At 48.1% G+C, this 17074-nt stretch overlaps 1 protein-coding gene across 1 annotated transcript; it reads left to right on the forward strand.

The window, feature by feature from the left end:
- The first annotated feature begins 7643 nt into the window (after nt 1–7643).
- Nucleotides 7644–16563, forward strand: LOC138850365 (uncharacterized). The gene is made up of 4 exons (XM_089337401.1): nt 7644–7787; nt 12187–14474; nt 15334–15972; nt 16418–16563. The coding sequence occupies exons 2-3, from the start codon at nt 12377–12379 to the stop codon at nt 15507–15509; spliced, it is 2274 nt and encodes a 757-aa protein (XP_089193527.1). The 5' UTR covers nt 7644–7787; nt 12187–12376; the 3' UTR covers nt 15510–15972; nt 16418–16563.
- Nucleotides 16564–17074: the final 511 nt, after the last annotated feature.

The raw sequence follows: 17074 nt of genomic DNA on the forward strand, positions 1-17074 counted from the left end.
TATGAACTCCTCAGCCCGAGAGGAAATACATAGGGCTGAAAAATTCTCCCTTATTATTTTTGCTTTCCTGATCATCAGCACTGTGCCAACACAGTGCATGCTTACTATTATTGGTAAGCTTTTTAAAACATTTGTTATTTTTTCTAAAACGTGTGGATTTTCATACAAAAACTGGATCAAACAGCACTGCAGGCAGCTTTACCTGCTACACTACAGCACTGGCCCCAAAATGAACTTATCTTTTAATTCCATTTTCTAAAACCTTGTTGAAGTTCCTTGTACTTTGGAAGTAAATGGATTGAACTCGGAGATCAAAAGCAGTGCTTGAAAGAAAGGATTAAACAATAACTCAAATATATTCTAACTACAAGAGACTTACTTTAGATACAGACACAAATTGTTTGAAAGCAAATGGGTAAAAAAACAATATTCCAACCAAAGCATAAAGAGAAGAGTAGGGCTTGCTATACTAACTTCAGACAAAACAGACTTGAAATCAGAAAAGTAGGCTGGCCCCGTGGCTCCATAGTCTAATCCTCTGCCTGAGGCGCCGGCACATTGGGTTCTAGTCCCCGGTGAAAAATCATTCTACAATAATTACTAGAGACTTTATTAGTTGACTCTTAGAGTGATAGGACAAGCAGGCAGAAGGTAAGTAAAGAAACAGAGGACCTCAACAGCACAATAAACCCACTAGGCAAACAACACACAGATCACTCCACACAACAACAGCAGACCTCCTCAAGGCTACTCTCAATAGACTTTTTTTTTTTTAAGATTTATTTTATTTACTTGAAAGGCAGAGTTGCAAAAAGAGAGAGAAATACAAAGACAGAGAGATCTTCCATCTGCTGGTTCACTCCCCAAATGGCTACAACAGCCATGGCTGAGCCAGGATGAAGCCAGGAGCCAGGAGCTTCTTCCAGGTCTCCTCCATGGGTGCAGGAGTCCAAGAACTTGGGTCATCCTCCAACTAGACTCGGTACCCACAGGAGAGGCCGGTGCCGTGGGCAGCAGCTTATCTCACTACGCCGGCCCCCTCAAGAGGCTTTTTGAGAATAGATATGGGGCTGGCATTGTGGCACAGAGAGCTAAGCCCCAGCTCACAACACCTGCATCCCATCTAGAGTGCTTGTTAGAGTCCAGGCTGTTACACTTCCGATCTAGCTCCCTGTTGATGCTCCTGGGAAGGCAGTGGGTGATGGCCCAAGGACTTGGGCTCCTTCCACCCACATGGGATCCAGGATGGAGTTTCTGGCTTCTGGTTTTGGCTTGGCCAATCCTGGCTGTTGTGGCTATTTGGAGAGTGATAGATCTCTCTTTCTCTGTCTCTTGCCCTCTCTGTTGCTTTGCCTTTTAAATAAATAAATACATCTTTCAGAAATAAATAAAAATGGAGATGATACAAAGTATATTGTCTGACCACGATGGGATGAAGTCACAAATCAATAACAACAACAACAACAAAAACCTGGAAAACTGAAAAATGTATGGAAATTAAGCAACACACTCTTAAACAACCAGTGGATCAAACAAAAAATCATGGCAAAATTTTTTTAATACAGGGAAACATTTCTTGAATGATCAACAACTGGGTGTTTCCACAGTTACGCTAAAGAAACATTCTGTTACCAACATCTCCTGGGAGAAATATAATGGGTAAATCAGCTCAGTTATTTCTTCTTCCATTTTGATTTTTAATTCTCTTGTCTGATACTTGTTATCCAGTAGAAGGCAAATATTGTTGAAAATAAAGATTTTTGGGCTGGCGCTATGGTGTAGTGGGTAGAGCCACTGGCTGCAGTGCCAGCATCCCATATGGATGCCGGTTTGAGTCCGGGATGTTCCACTTCAGATCCAGCTCTCTGCTATGGCCTAGGAAAGCAGTGGGAGATGGCCCAAGTGCTTGGGCCCCTGTATCTGCATGGGAAACCCAGAAGAAGCTCTTGGCTCCTGGCTTTCTTTGCTTTGGCTCAGCTCCAGCCATTGCAGTTATTTGGGAGTGAATGGATGACCTCTCTCTCTCTCTCTCTCTCTGCCTCTCTGTAACTGCCTTTCAAATAAATACATAAATAAATCGTAAAAAAAGAAAGGTTTTTCTATAAGAAAGACATAGATGCTTGCCTAACTCCTAGAAATGTTGTCAGTTCTGCTAGTACTAGGTTACTGGTGACCTCAAGCAGTAGATATAAAATAGATTTCATATTTGCTGAAATCTCAAGTAGGAAGCTGGGAAAATACAAGTCTGCTAGAAAATGATGTAAAGGAAGCTGCAACTCACCAAGAAGCATGAACAGAAATGACCAACACTCTTTGGATACGAGGAAGCAACTTAGCCAGGATGCATACTTGTGTCCTAGGAGATGAGGTAAGCTGGGCTATACTGAGTTAAAATTCTGGTGTTTAATCCTGCTTTGCTACACAAGAAATTGAAAACATACTGTTTGGGGCAGGCACTTGGTACAGCAGTTCAGATGCTGCTTAAGGCACCTACATCCCATATCAGAGTGCCTCTGTTTCAGTGCCAGCCCTGCTCCCAACTCCAGCTTTCTGCTAATATGCACCCTGTTGATGGCTTACGTACTCGGGTCCCTGCCACCCATGTCAGAGACCTGGACTGGGTTCCAGGCTCCTGCCTTCAGCATGGCCCAGCCGCAGCTGTTGTAAGCATTTGGGGCACCAACCAGTAAATGGAAATCAATCAATCAGTCTCTATCTCTCTCTTTCTCTCTCATGCTTTTCAAATAAATAAAAATAAATATTTTTAAAGAAAAGAAGATATCAAAACTTATGAGCTGTAGTAAAACCAGTGCTAAGGGAGAAATTCATAGCTGTTAGTCTCAAATAAACAAAGTTTACACTTGAAGGATTTAGAAAAAGAAGAGCAAATTAAACTCCAGGTTAGCAAGAGGAAAGAAGTAATAAAGATTACATGAGACAAACAAAACGAGAACAGAAAAAGTAGGGAAACATCAGTGAAACCAAACAGTTCATCTAACAGATTCTAACACCAGCACGTCTTCAGCCAGTGACTGGGAGGACTGCCTGGTTTACGACAGTCTTTCCACGCATGTCCATTGTCATTCCCAGATCCAGAGCAGGGTGCCACACTGCTCCCTGTCTCCTCCAATCCACGAGAGCTTCTCTGTGCTGCCCTGGGTGCTTGGGAAGAGGACTGCTCAGGTGTTTGCTAGAATGTTCTCCACTTGCCTGTGTCATGGACACGTGGAGGCTATGGATGTGGAGGAAGAATCCGCAGAGGCAGCATGTCCTAGCGGGAGGGCATCACATGAACATGACTCGTGGAACAACCTCACAGCAACTCTTTGTCTTTGTCTTGACCGTTTTCCCCTCATAGTGGGAACGAGGCAACTCATTGCACTGGTAGCAACTCTGGGAGAACTTGGAGCACAGCAAATGTTTTTGCTCGACCTGTTGAGGATGCATAGTTCCAGGATGCCCAAGCAAGATAAGGAAGCAGAACATATGAGATGAATACGCTTCTGGGTGGGGCACAGGCAAACTCTGCCATGGTGCCCGGGAGAGCAGGAGCCCAGAGACAGGCAGCATCAGAAAAGTCCCCAGGTGACGGAGACGGAGAATGGCTGCTACACCTGTGCCTGTGCTGTTGATCAGCGGCAACACCGTATTCCATTCCAGTGGAGGATGGCCCAGGTCCTTGGGTCCCTGCATCCACGTGGGAAACCAGCACAAAGCTCCTGGCTTCTGATCGGCGCAGCTCTGGCTGTTGGCGGCCAACTGGGGAGTGAACCAGTGGATGGAAGACCCCCCCCCCCCCCGCCTCTCCTTCTTTCTCTGTGTAACTCTGACTTTCACGTAAATAAATCTTAAAAATATTATCAGTCTTGTTCTGGGGCAGATACATGAAGCCATCCTCGGACACACAGTGTCAGCACTCCTTCAGAGCTTATTAGGTTCAAATTCTCCCTGCCCAGCCCACACCCTTGAGGCACAAATTCCAAGGTGAGACCTAGAGGTCTTGACATTAATAAGCTCTCCAGGTGACACTGACAAACACTGAAGCAAATGCAGAGATGCACTATTTTAGAGCAATCATTTTTTTTAAAGATTTATTCATTTATTTGCAAGTCAGAGAGAGAGAGAGAGAGAGAGATTTTCCATCTGCTGGTTCACTCTCCCAGATGGCTGAAATGGCCAGGGCTGGGCCAAGCCAAAGCCAGGAGCTTCTTCCAGGTCTCCTACATGGGTGGCAGAAGCCCAGACAACTTGGGCCATCTTTTGCTGTTTTTTTCCAGGCTATTAGCACAGAGCTGCATCAGAAGTGGAGAAGTCAGGACACCATTCAGCACCCCTATGGGATGTTGGTCCCGAAGGTGGCGACTTTACCTGCTACACTGCGATGCAGGCTCCTAGAGCAATTATTTCAAGTCTGGGATAGACTTACCCTCTCACTTTGAGCATTATGAAGAACACATAGACAAGAATACATGGGTTTAAATCCATTGAAGATTGATTTTGCTTGACAACTGTGAATTTCCCTTTCTCTTCCTCGTTGAATTTTACATTTTTGGAGCTCAGGATAAACAATAGTTATGCATTATCTGAAGATTGCATTAGCCAAAACCCTACAGTCAGTGATCGATTTAAGTAACAGAATTATCATTTCAGAATAATACAATCATTATTAATAATTGGAATCTGGCAGAAAACTCTGACTTGATCCAGGACTTGTAGTGCAATAACTTGACAGGTTCACAAAATTTTTGGTTTTGTCTGAAATTTACAAGTACAACATGTAGTTATTAAAAGTATGTTTCAACTGAATTGCACACCTGTGTTTCCACTTAGAATAATTGATCTTCTGTATCTGAAGGTAATTGAAAATGAAACTCGGTGAAGGGTGGGATGGGAGAGAGTGTGGGAAAGGGCAGGGCAGTTGGAGGGAAGGAGGTTGGGGGGGAAGCCACAACAATACAAAAGTTGCACTTTGTAAAATCACATTTATTAAATAAAAAAGAATTTAAAAATAAGTCTAAATAATAAAATTATATAACTCAGGTAATTTTAAAGAAATTAGGTATTTCACTTTAAAAACTTGTTGCAGGTCAGTTTATTGAGAAAACTGTATGCTGTATGTTAATCCTATTCACTTGATGACCTTGCATGATGTGAACTGGGACTCCAAAGGTCACAGCTGAGAAGTTTCTGAAATTACTTCCCCGTATTTGTTCAGGAACACAAAAATCAAATATCAAGAAATGTTCAGGAAATTCTGAAAATTGCCTCTTCTTATTTTTTCAAAAAGTGGTGATCAACGATCAGGAAGGAAACAGCTTGGAGAAAGGATGAAAATGATACATGTGCTAAACAAAATACAAATTTTGAAAATTTCCAATAAAACAATCTTTGGACCAAAACTATGTCGATACTTTTCCTTCCATTCCGGCCAACTTCAGCCCGAGGCTTCTGAGCTGCAGACATGTTGCATTCCAGCCTTTTCCATCTTCAGCTCTTCACGGTTAAACGTAATGCACTCTTTCGCTTCTGTGGCCTCATCTAAAACTTGATTTTCTTTGGTGGAGGGCTTCGCACTGACGCCGGCTCCAGGGCGCAAAGTCCGCGTCGCTATCTGCCTTGGCTCTGCGGCGTGGCGGCGTGGAGAAGGCCCAGTGGAGCTGACAGCTTGGTTAACCGCCAGTGGCGCTTTGTCTTGGGCACTTTGCCGCCAAGCATGGGCTGCTGTCCCACGATTAACAAATGGCTTCTTTCGCTGAAACGTGGCTGAGCCAGTGTTCAAGACATGGGCCCCGTTTTCCGTGAAGCATCTTTGAAGTAGCCTGGTCCTGGGCCGCGGACGAGGGGCTATGCCGGGCGCAGTACTGAGGGCCCCGCGGTGCCCCGAGGCGGTCCCGCAGGCCAGGGTCGTTGGGTTGGAGGCACCAGCCAGCCTTAGGCGATAACGTTTTTAAATCCAGCGCCAGGCCCGCAGGGAGCCAGCAGCGCTGCTCTTTGTCCCTCCCCCTCCAACCGCGATTCCTTTAAGTTAGCCATTTTATTTCAACAAAACCCAGAGCCTTGCTTGAATTAGCGTGACATGGCTGGCTGTCTATTCCTTATGGTGGTAAAATCCGGAAATCAGCCATTTTTCACACTCCTCTCTAAGCAGTCTTTCAGAGGTTTTCTTTGCTTGTTTATTATCTTTGATTTAATTTTAATGTACTTGATGAACTTTTCAGTACTTTCTAAATCCCAGTTAAAAGTCGTACTGAGGCTAGCATTCTGGCGTAGGGATGCTGGCACCATATGGGGGCAGGTGAGAGTCCTGGCTGCTTCACCAGGCTCCTGGCTTGGGCCTGGCTCAGTGCTGGCGGTTGTGGACACTTGGGGAGTGAGCCAGTGCTTGGAAGATCACCACTCTCTATCCCTCTCTAACTCTGATTTTCAAATAAATGAATATTTTTTTAAAATAGGTTCCTAGTACTGAAGAGTTTTTTTTTTTTTTTTTTTTGAAACCCTTCATATGCATGTGCCATTTGGTGAAGCAGGTTAAGCCATTGCTTGGTATAGATGCCAATTCTAGTCCCAGCTGTCCACTTCCCATCCAGCTCCCTACTAACACACCTGGGAAAGCAGCAGAGGATGGCCCAAGTGCTTGGGCCCCTGTGCCCATGTGGGAGACCCGGATGAAGCTCTAGGCTCCTGGCTCCAGATCAGCACAGTGCCTGTTGTTGCGGCAACTTGGGGAGTGAACCAGCAAATGAAAGACCTTTCTCTTCGTCTCTCCTTCTCTCTATATAACTCTTTCAAATGAAGAAAGCTTTGAAAACAATACATTTTCCTTCCTTTCTTATAGACTTAGTTATTTATTTGAAAGTCAGAGTTACAGAGAGAGAGAGATCTTCCAATGCTGGTTCCCTCCTCAAATTGCCGCAGTGGCCAAGATGGGTCAGGCCGAAGAGAGAATCTTCTTCCAGGTCTCCCACGCGGGTGCAGGGGCCCAAGCACGTGGGCCATCTTCCACTGCTTTCCCCAGGCCCTTAGTAGGGAACTGGAGTGGAAGTAGAGTAACTGGGACCTGAACTCACGGGTATACGGAATGCAGGTGTCCGAGGCGGCAGCTGTACACACTGCACCCCAGTGCCGCCTCGGCATTGCATTTCTTAGGGTGACCTGACCGAATCCACAGGATCCGGCACTCAAAGTAATTTTGGTTAAGTCTGCCGTGGTGAAGGCGGTGGACTCCACTGTCACTGAAGGGTTGATTGGTTTCAGAGGCTGTGGCCTTGAGCGTGTTTAAATAAGGATCAGACCATAGTAACAGAAAACTCTGGAGGTCAGCTCTGGTCTCTCCGACTTCCCGGTAAACCCTGTTTGCCAATCTTCGGTTCCCGCAGTGCGTGATGACTGCCACAACAAAACCCACTCCTGGGGCTGCAATGGGAGACTCACGGTGGGCTGTGGGGGAGGGGCCGGAGCTCAAGGCCAGAGGTCAAGGCCAGGTAGATCGGCTTTGGCAAGTGACTTAATCACCAAGCTAGAGTCAGGGGGAAATTAGCAGAAGCGAGGCGGGAGCAGAGGGCTCCGCCCCTGGGAGGCGTAGCCGGGGCCAGGAGCCAATCTGGAGCAGGTGTGCACACGGCCCGCCCCGCTAGTGCTATAAAAGGAGGGCCGCACCTCCTGCTGCTGACAGGATCAATTCTGGCTGCCTCGGTGGGTGGTCCGCTCCTGCTTCTCCAGCCTGCCCTGCTGTGTTTCTGCCACAGAGCGCACTGTTTGCTCCAGGTGCTCTTTCTGCGTCCACTATGGTGAGTCTGCGTCCACACTCGCCAGCCCAGGGTTCTAGCGTCACGGTGGGGAGGGGACTGGAAACGCTGCGGCGGGCGTGTGGGGGGCCCAGCAGTGCAACGCTGCCTACGAAGTTGGGGGTCCTGCAGGGCGCTCGATTCGCGTCAGGCTCTCGGGGCCATCCTTTCTGGGCACTTGCACGTACCGGTCCGGCCGAGGGCACACCTTCCTCCAGGCGAAGGCGGGCCAGCTGAGGGCAGTGGGGCTGGCGTCCCCTGGCTGCGGGGCCGGGGCCTGGCTGCTCGGCAGGAGTCCCCAGGCCACGCCTCGGCCCTGGGCTTCAGTGCGCTCTGCTGTGGACGGTGGAAGGACACTTCCAAGCCAGCTGCCTGCCGTGACTATTCTGTGAGGCCTGGCGGCGTGGGAGGCTGCTGGGTTAAGACACCCTTACTCAGGAGGCGCGGCAGTGACTGGGGAGGCAGCGACGGGAAAGCCTTTTGTTGTGATTCCTTGGCCTTTTCTCTATTTTCCTCTTCTTTTTCCTTCTTTCCTGGCTCCCTTTCTTCTTTCCATTTGAAAGAGGGCGGGACAAAGACCTTCCGTCTGCTGGTTCACTCCCCAGATGGCCCTGTTGGCTCCATCCAGGGCTCCCACATGGGTGCAGGGGCCCAAGGACTTGGGTCACCTTCCGCTCCCTCGCGGGCTCATGCACAGGGAGCTGGAGCGCTGCTGGCATTAGAGTGATGGCCCCCGCCTCGCTTCTAATTTTATTATTTCTTTCTGCTAACTTTGGGTTTAGTTTGCTGTTTTGCTAGTTCCTTAAATTGTAGTGAGGTTGTTGATGTAGGAGTTTTCTTGCTTTTATTTTCTTTATAGCTAGACATTTCCCTCTGGTGCAGCTTTTGTTGTATCCCATAATATTCGGCATGACGGGTTGTGGTTTCATTCACCGCTTAAGTTTTTTCCAAATCCTTGTGATTTCATATTGCATTCATTACTTTGCATAAGAGGGTGCTCTTTATTTTTTTATTAAATAAAACTCTGTATTAAGAGTTTTATTTTAATTGGCTTATAGATAAGAGTGTCCGTAAATTTAAGCTGCTAAAATTAATCAAAGATACGTTTTAATTCGTGTGACCTGAATCTCGGTATCATATGTTTTAAACTTGCTGGTAGGAAGAAATTAAAAACATTTTATATGTTTGTGCTTAAGTTGACTGGTTCAACAAGCTTCACCATGTTAGATATTTAAGAGGCGTTTCCAAATACATGATTCTTAAAATTTATAGACGGCATTGGACCTTCTGGTAAATGTTTTCTTAAGTTGTTATCTAAAGGTTGAAACTGTTTGCTAAGTTTTCATGTGATATTGCTATTGTCAGCAAGCGATCTAGGACTTGCTCCCTCATTTCTCTATTCTAAGCCCCACTTGTTCTTTCATTTCTCTATTCTCTTCAAGGTAGGAAACTAATTCTATTATGAAGGAATCTGTAGGATGCACAATTTAATCTTTAGACCTTATAAAAGAGATGGCTAGCATTTTTCTGTAATAGCATAGCCAAAATAAGAGCTTAAATGATCATTTCCTAGCCAGATTGATTTCTCCAGCAGCAAGTAAACAGTAAGTAGATAAAACCTCCCTTTTAGACCAGAGGGAAAGAAAGTTTTAAAGTGAGAATACAATTTTCCTCATGGGCATCGTCTACCTTAGGAAAACTCCTACAGAACATGCCTGTGACTATAGACTTGTAGTTTAGGCCACCAAAGATTAGAGATGGGCCTTGGGCAGTCCCTTGACTTGCATCCTCTGGTCTGCTTTAACAAAACCCAGGAGGATAAGAAAGCCAGGCATCAGAAGCAATGGGTGGCAGGCCTATTAATGGCTGTTCTGTACAGTGATCTGCCCTCAAGGAGACCCACCAGGCCAGTCCACTGCAGTGGCTTTCAATGGGGTAAGCCTGGGCTGCAGCAGAAGTCAGCTTGTGAAGAGCCCTGGCAGCTCTGCCAAGAGTTGGATCACTGAAAATGACCTGCCCTGGAGTCGAAGGACACCCAGGTCAGAGCCACAGATCTTATTGGCTCTAAGCTGAAAAGCCCTTCACTCAGCCCAGCTTCCAAAGTGACCACCGCAGCTGAGGGGACGGCCAAGTAGGGTCAGCAACATTGCAGGCAGAACTGTAGATTTCCTGTTGGAGATGCCACCTGCCTTTACCTGGCCAGCTCTCCTCCCAGGCCAGCTAAGTAATGAAAGTCAACAGAGTGCCTTCCCCTAGGAGGTTCACACCTCCCTTAGGATGTCCCCATGTGGAGAGATTGATAGGTCTGGGCCTCTTAACTTCCAAGGCCTAAAGCCCACCAGATTACTCTCAAGCCCCTTCTGTCAGGTTCTAGTTGCCTCTCAATCAGAAAACTTAATTGTAGGCTAGACAGCACCTTTCTTAGCTCCTCTAATAATGAGTCTGTCCTTTGTTCTAGACCCTGTCTAGCGCACTTGGGCCTCATTTCTTTGTAATCATAACCTCTACTCTACCACCAATGGCTCTACTCCCAACCTGTGTGTACTGATGGTCCTCTTCCCCAGTTAATGCTGTGTAATTGTTCAAAACCTCTCTACATTCAAACCCCTCTACCTACAAAAGATGAGTGACTTTTCTTCCAGTCTTGGCTGGAATCAGCTTTCCGGTCTGTTGGGTGTTCCCCAATAAACCTTTCCCTTGAAAAAAAAAAAAGAGAGGTAGGTGCCTTTCTCTGAATGGAGGAGAGAACTTCCACTTTGACTATGAGCTTGTCTAAATATGATCAGAGTCGGTGAACTCGGAAGGCTTCCATAGACTTGGCAACTCATGACGGGAGCCTAGGGTGGTTACTGGCACCATAAACTAGAGTGTCAATTTGTAGGGTCAACAACAGGAGTCACTGTGTGCTTGCTCCTCATGTGGGATCTCTGTCCTTAATGTGCTATACATTGTGATTTAATGCTATAACTAGTAGTCAAACAGTATGTTTCACTTTGTGTTTCTGTGTGGGTGCACACTGTTGAAATCTTTACTTAATATATACTAAATTGATTTTCTGTATATAAAGAGAATTGAAAATGAATCTTGATGTGAATGGAAGGGGAGGGGGAGAGGGAGCAGGAAAGGGGAGGGCTGCAGGTGGGAGAGAAGTTATGGGTGGGGGGAAGCCATTGTAATCCATTTTCTGTAGTTTGGAAATTTATGTTCATTAAATAAAAGAGAGTTCAGTTTGGGCTGCTGAAACAAAGTCCCATAAACTAGCTGGCTTATAAGTGACAGAAATTTATTCCTCCACAGTTTTGGAGAGTGGGACATCCAAGTTCAAGGTGCCAGCAGATTCGCTGGCTGGTGAGGGCTTGCTGGCTGTCTTGTGGACAGCCATCTTCTCACTGTACCTTCCTGTGGGGGAAGTAAAGAACTCTGGTCTCTGCCTCCCTGAAGGCACTCACTTCTTTCATGAGAGCTCTCCTCTCGTGGCCTAATCTCTTCCCAAAGACCCAACACACTGGGGATCAGGGTTCAGCCTAGGAATCTGGGGGAGACATAGTTCAGTCCCTGCTAGGTTCTCAGGAAGCTCAAGCTGCTGGGTGCCAGAGGGGTAGTTAACAGTCTTCCACCTGGGCCAACTCACTTCACCTCTGTGGACATCTGGATTCTTACACTAGATTAAGTTGTCTTCTGGAGTCATGATAGGAAAGAAAAGAAATGAGGTAAAAATCTTAGAAAGTGCATCCACTTCATTGAATCCCAGGAAGACATCTGGGGCGGCGGGCCATCTTTGGAAGAGTCCCTGGAGTGAGATCTCGGCAGGGCATAGTGGAGCATTCCTCTAGACTCCTAGCTGCACTGGTAGATAGAAATAGCTTAGGAAGAGCTTGCATTTTGAGGACAGGCAGAGTGCTGTGGGACCCCTGCATCCCACAGCACCATGCCTGGGTTGGAGTCCTGGCTCCACTTCCATTCCCAGCTCCTGCTCACGCACACCCTAGGAGGCAGCAGCGATGACTCCAGTGCTCGAGTCCCTGCCACACAGATGGGAGGCCTAGCTTGAGTTCCAGGTTCCTGATTTTCACCTGACCCGGTCTCTGCTCTTGTGAGCATCTGGGGAGGGAATCAGCAGATGAAAAATGTGCTCTCTGAGTCTCTGTCCCTGTCTCTCTGTCTTTTAAATAAAACACGAGGAAACAATTTTAAAAGAATGTGTGCTTTAGAAATGTTACTCCCTGTGTGGAGGGTGCACTGGTTGGAGTCCATTCTAGTATCAGGCCAGTTGAGGCGATTGCAGGCTTCAAGGCGAGGGCTGGGGAAGAGCTGGACTAGGATGAGATCAGCAGGGAGGGAGACAGCTGTGAGGAATTTGAATGGGGCTGGACTCTTGACCTTCTAATTTTTTTTTGTGCAGGATCCTACAGCTGAATATCTATTCCAGTTACTAGACAACAACAGAGAGGTACACCCCTCCCACACTTGAGGAAATCGAGGAGTATTTGCAGGACCTCTGTGAGCCACATAAGGAAGAGGCAGAAACACCGGCAGTGCCTCTGCCTGCCTGTGGTGAGGGAAGCCAACAAGAGTCAGCCCAGAGCCTGGCGATGCCGACCTTGACCCCCACAGTGCCTTCTGAGCGTCTGAACATCCCCGGGACCGTCCTCATCCAGAACTCCACACAACCCTCTGTTATGCACCTTGATAGGCCTCTTGAGGACCAAAGAAAGACTCTTTTCACAGACCAGGAAGTAACCTTTGATCAGACCAAACCCACAGCAGACTCCCAGATGACAGGTGTCACTGACATTCCGAAGATGACACCGACTGATGGTCAGAAGTCAGCTGGCACTGCCGGCAAGCTGACAGTGTCCAGTGAAGACGGCCAGTTGAGGACCCTCGGCATGATCCAGATGACATGTGATGATCAGATCAATACACCCAGTGAGAACCAGACTATCCATGGAGCTCAGATGACAACTCTTACAGAGCGGCATGGGAGGACTCCCGGTGGTGACCAGATCCTCGATGGGGCCCAGAAGAGCAACACCACTGGTGGCCAGAGATTCTATAGGGGTCAGATAAGCAACTCTACTGATGACCAGACCCTCTATGGGGGTCAGATGAGTGCCCCAACTTGTGACCAGGCCCTCTATGGAGGCCAGGTGAACTCGCCAACTGCTGACCAAACCTTGTATGGGGGCCAGATGAATGCCCCAAGTTGTGACCATCAGACCCTCTATGGGGGCCAGATGCACACCCCAGCTAGTGACCAGAACCTGTTTGTGCGTCAGATGAACTCACCAACTGGTGACCAGACCCTCTATGGGGACCAGGTGAACTCGCCAATTGGTGACCAGACCTTATATGGGGGCCAGATGAATGCCCCAAGTGGTGACCATCAGACCCTCTATGGGGGCCAGATGAACACCCCAGCTAGTGACCAGACCCTGTATGTGGGCCAGATGAACTCACCAGCTGGTGACCAGACCCTCTATGGGGGCCAGGTGAACTCGCCAATTGGTGACCAGACCCTCTATGGGGGCCAGATGAACTTGACAACTGCTGACCAGACCTTGTATGGGAGCCAGATGAATGCCCCAAGTGGTGACCATCAGACCCTCTATGGGGGCCAGATGAACACCCCAGCTAGTGACCAGAACCTGTATGTGCGTCAGATGAACTCACCAACTGGTGACCAGACCCTCTATGGGGACCAGGTGAACTCGCCAATTGGTGACCAGACCTTATATGGGGGCCAGATGAATGCCCCAATTGGTGACCATCAGACCCTCTATGGGGGCCAGATGCACACCCCAGCTAGTGACCAGACCCAGTATGTGGGCCAGATGAACTCACCAGCTGGTGACCAGACCCTCTATGGGGGCCAGGTGAACTCGCCAATTGGTGACCAGACCCTCTATGGGGGCCAGATGAACTTGACAACTGCTGACCAGACCTTGTATGGGGGCCAGATGAATGCCCCAAGTGGTGACCAGACCCTCTATGGGGGCCAGATGAACACCCCAGCTAGTGACCAGAAGCTGTATGTGGGCCAGATGAACTCACCAGCTGGTGACCAGACCCTCTATCAGGGCCAGTTGAACGCCACTACTAATGACCAGACCCTATTTGTGGGCCAGATGCACTCACCAACTGATGACCGGACCCTCTATGAGGGTCAGATGAACTTGCCAACTGCTAACCAGACCTTGTATGGGGGCCAGATGAACACCCCAGCTAGTGACCAGACCCTGTATGTAGGCCAGATGAATTCTCCAACTGGTGACAAGACCCTATATGTGGGCCAGATTAACTTGCCAACTGGTGACCAGACTCTCTATGGGGGCCAGATGATGCCCTTCACTGGTAACTGCTCCCTCTCTGGGGGCCAGATGATGACCAACAGTAGCCAAGTCTATGGGACTCAAATGATGCCCCATCAGTCCTTCTCATTGCCACACCCAGGATTTGTATATGCTTCAAGTTTCCTTTTGATGCAAGGACAACCTCCAGAGTACTTTTCAAGTTCTTCTTTGGTTCAAGGACAACTCTTAGAAAAGCAGAATTGGAACCTACAGACCCAGCGCTATCAGCCTCCGAAGAATCCTGAGCTTTTGAAGCCTTACGTCTGTACATATCCTGACTGTGGGAAATCTTACTCAAAGTCTTCCTACCTCCAGATCCATAAGCGTAAACACACAGGTGAGTGAGGACCCAGACATAGGGGTAAGGGGTTTTGGGCCTTTTCAATTTATTTATTTATTTATTTATTTAGAAAGAGTTACAGAGAGAGGGGGAAAGACTGATATCTTCCATCTATTGGTTCACTCCGCTAGAAGGCTGCCACGACCAAGGCTGGGCCAGGCCAAAGCCAGGAGCTTCATCCGAGTCTCCCACATGGGTGCAGGGGCCACTGCCTTTTCTAGATCATTAGCAAGCAGCTGGATCGCAGTTGGAGCAGCTAGGACGCAATCTGGTGCCCATATGGGATGCTAGTGTCTCAGGCAGTGGCTTTACCCACTATGGGTCTGGCCATTGTGGACAATTAGGGAGCAAACCAATGGATGAAGACCTCTCTCTCTTTCTCTTGTGTAACTCTGACTTTCAAATAAATAAATAGCTCTTAAAAAAAAAAAAGAAAGAAAGGACAGGGTGAATAAAGTAGTCCTAGGACAGGCTCTGCTCGTGGGCCAGAGTTGTTCTGTGGCATGGATTGTATGCAGGTGATGGAATAAGGAAGGAATATGTTTGGCCCCTTCTGCAGGTTCTTGACCCTGCCTCTACGGGGACTGTGGCTTCATGGACCCCATTCTAGAACTAACAGCCCTGGACGCCCTCCGTTCACTCTTGTTCCTCTTCTTTCTTCTCCTCGTTTCCTTTCTTCCTCTCCTCCTTCATGGTTTTCCTCTGTCCCTCCATCTCCTTTTTACTCACCCCCTCCAGGCATTTCTCCTCTGACTCTTCCTCCCAACGTGCCCCAAACCCTGTTATTCTTGGTCACTTCCCACAGCGCTGCCCGCCATGACCCTGAGATAGGAGTCTCTCCTTGTCTCTCTTGCAGGGGAGAAGCCCTATGAATGCAGTGAGGAAGGATGCCCATGGAGATTCTCCCGCGTGGACGAGCTCAGCAGACACAAGAGGAAGCACTCTGGGGAGCGGCCCTACACGTGTACCAAGTGCGACAAGAGCTTTGCGCGATCTGATCACCTGCGACAGCATCAGAAAGTCCATAGATGATTTCCACCCAGAACTATGAACTCCTCAGCCCGAGCGGAAATACATAGGGCTGAAAAATTCTCCCTTATTATTTTTGCTTTCTTGATCATCAGCACTGTGCCAACACAGTGCATGCTTAATATTATTGGTAAGCTTTTTAAAGCATTTGTTATTTTTTCTAAGATGTGTGGATTTTCATACAAAAACTGAATCAAACAGAACTTCATAGAATCAGAAACAGTCTTCATTCATTCCCCTCTTGCAGTGTAACTGCTTTTATGAGGGTTCTATGAATCCTTCTGGATCTTGGCTGTACTTGCAAAACTGCCGTGAAAGCTGCCCGTGCCCAGGTGCAGTCACATCAGACCCAAACCTTGGAGGTCATGGAGGAGGGGACCTCGTGCTTCCATGTCTGAGAGCAGAGCCGTGACTCCTGAAGGTCCTTACGCCTAGAAGAGCTCTTACAAGAACTCTGTGAGTCCATGTAAGTTGCTTCTATGAAAATCTTTTTTTTAATACTTACCTTTTAAAAAAAGATGTTATATACTTGAAAGGCAGAGTTACAAAAAGAGAAGCAGAGACAGCAGGCAATCGTCTGTTTGCTGGTTTACTCCCCAAGTGGCTGCCCTGGGATGCGGCTAGGGCAGGCTGAAGACAGGAGCCAGGAGCTTTTGGGTCTCCCATGTGGGTACAGATACCCAAGGATGTGGGTTTTCTAAGGATGTTCTGTGTTCTAAATTTAAGGAAAGTTTTTCGCTTGAACTATCTATAGCTTGTACCGATTCGATAAATATTCTTGTGAGAAGAATGGTAACTTTTTTATTTTTCCCTGTCTGGTCCCGCCAAAATTTGAAACTGTGACTATTCTTATTTTGTGACAATATACTTACTTGCCTAAGTTCAATAAGAATCTTCTCTCTTTTTACTAGTGCATAATTCCAAACAGCGAGTTAGCAGCAGCGGAGAGCGGACCCCAGAGAGCCATGAGCACCCGATCAACGCCACCCTCACGCCCAGGAGGAGCCGCAGCCGCCAGCAGCGAGGCCGAGACCCGCATCCATCATCACGACGCCCCTGAAACCAAGCGCGCAGGGCGGTGGACCCAGTGAACTGGTTCCATGTGCGAAACGGCTCTGGTTCATCCAGGGGAAGAGCACGGAGGAAGCGTGTTTGTACCCAGCCTGCGTAAAGCAGAATTACCCAGGGAGGGTCTCGGCAGTGTGAGGCGACACTGGGGTGTGGGCAGCAAAGGGTGCAGACCCTGGTGCAGCTCCAGGGCAAGGCAGCCAAAGTGCTGCAGCCAGGAACCCGTGTAGATATGGTTGGGCCTTGGGGAGAACCCTTGTGGACACGGCCCCCGCCTTGGGGAGAACACATGTGGACACATCCCCCGCCACGGGTTAGAACTCTTGTGAACTCGGCTTGCTCCGTGGGTGAGAACCTGTGTGGACACGGACCCCGCCTTGGGGAGAACACTTTAAGACGCGATACCCACCATGGGGAGAACTTTTGTAGACACTGCCCATGCTGCCACTGGGGAGAACCCTTGAGGACGCGCCTGCAACGTGGGGAGAACCCTTGTGGAT

Source organism: Oryctolagus cuniculus, chromosome 7 (assembly GCF_051225735.1).
Source record: "Oryctolagus cuniculus isolate XC-2025 breed Fujian yellow rabbit chromosome 7, ASM5122573v1, whole genome shotgun sequence".
Lineage (NCBI taxonomy): Eukaryota > Metazoa > Chordata > Mammalia > Lagomorpha > Leporidae > Oryctolagus > Oryctolagus cuniculus.

Bases quoted from the DNA above. Each gene is read 5' to 3' on its own strand.
- LOC138850365 (XM_089337401.1), top strand. From the start codon at position 12,377: ATGCCGACCTTGACCCCCACAGTGCCTTCTGAGCGTCTGAACATCCCC. The intron at 14,475-15,333 runs GTGAGTGAGGAC...TCTCTCTTGCAG, and splicing joins CCATAAGCGTAAACACACAG to GGGAGAAGCCCTATGAATGC.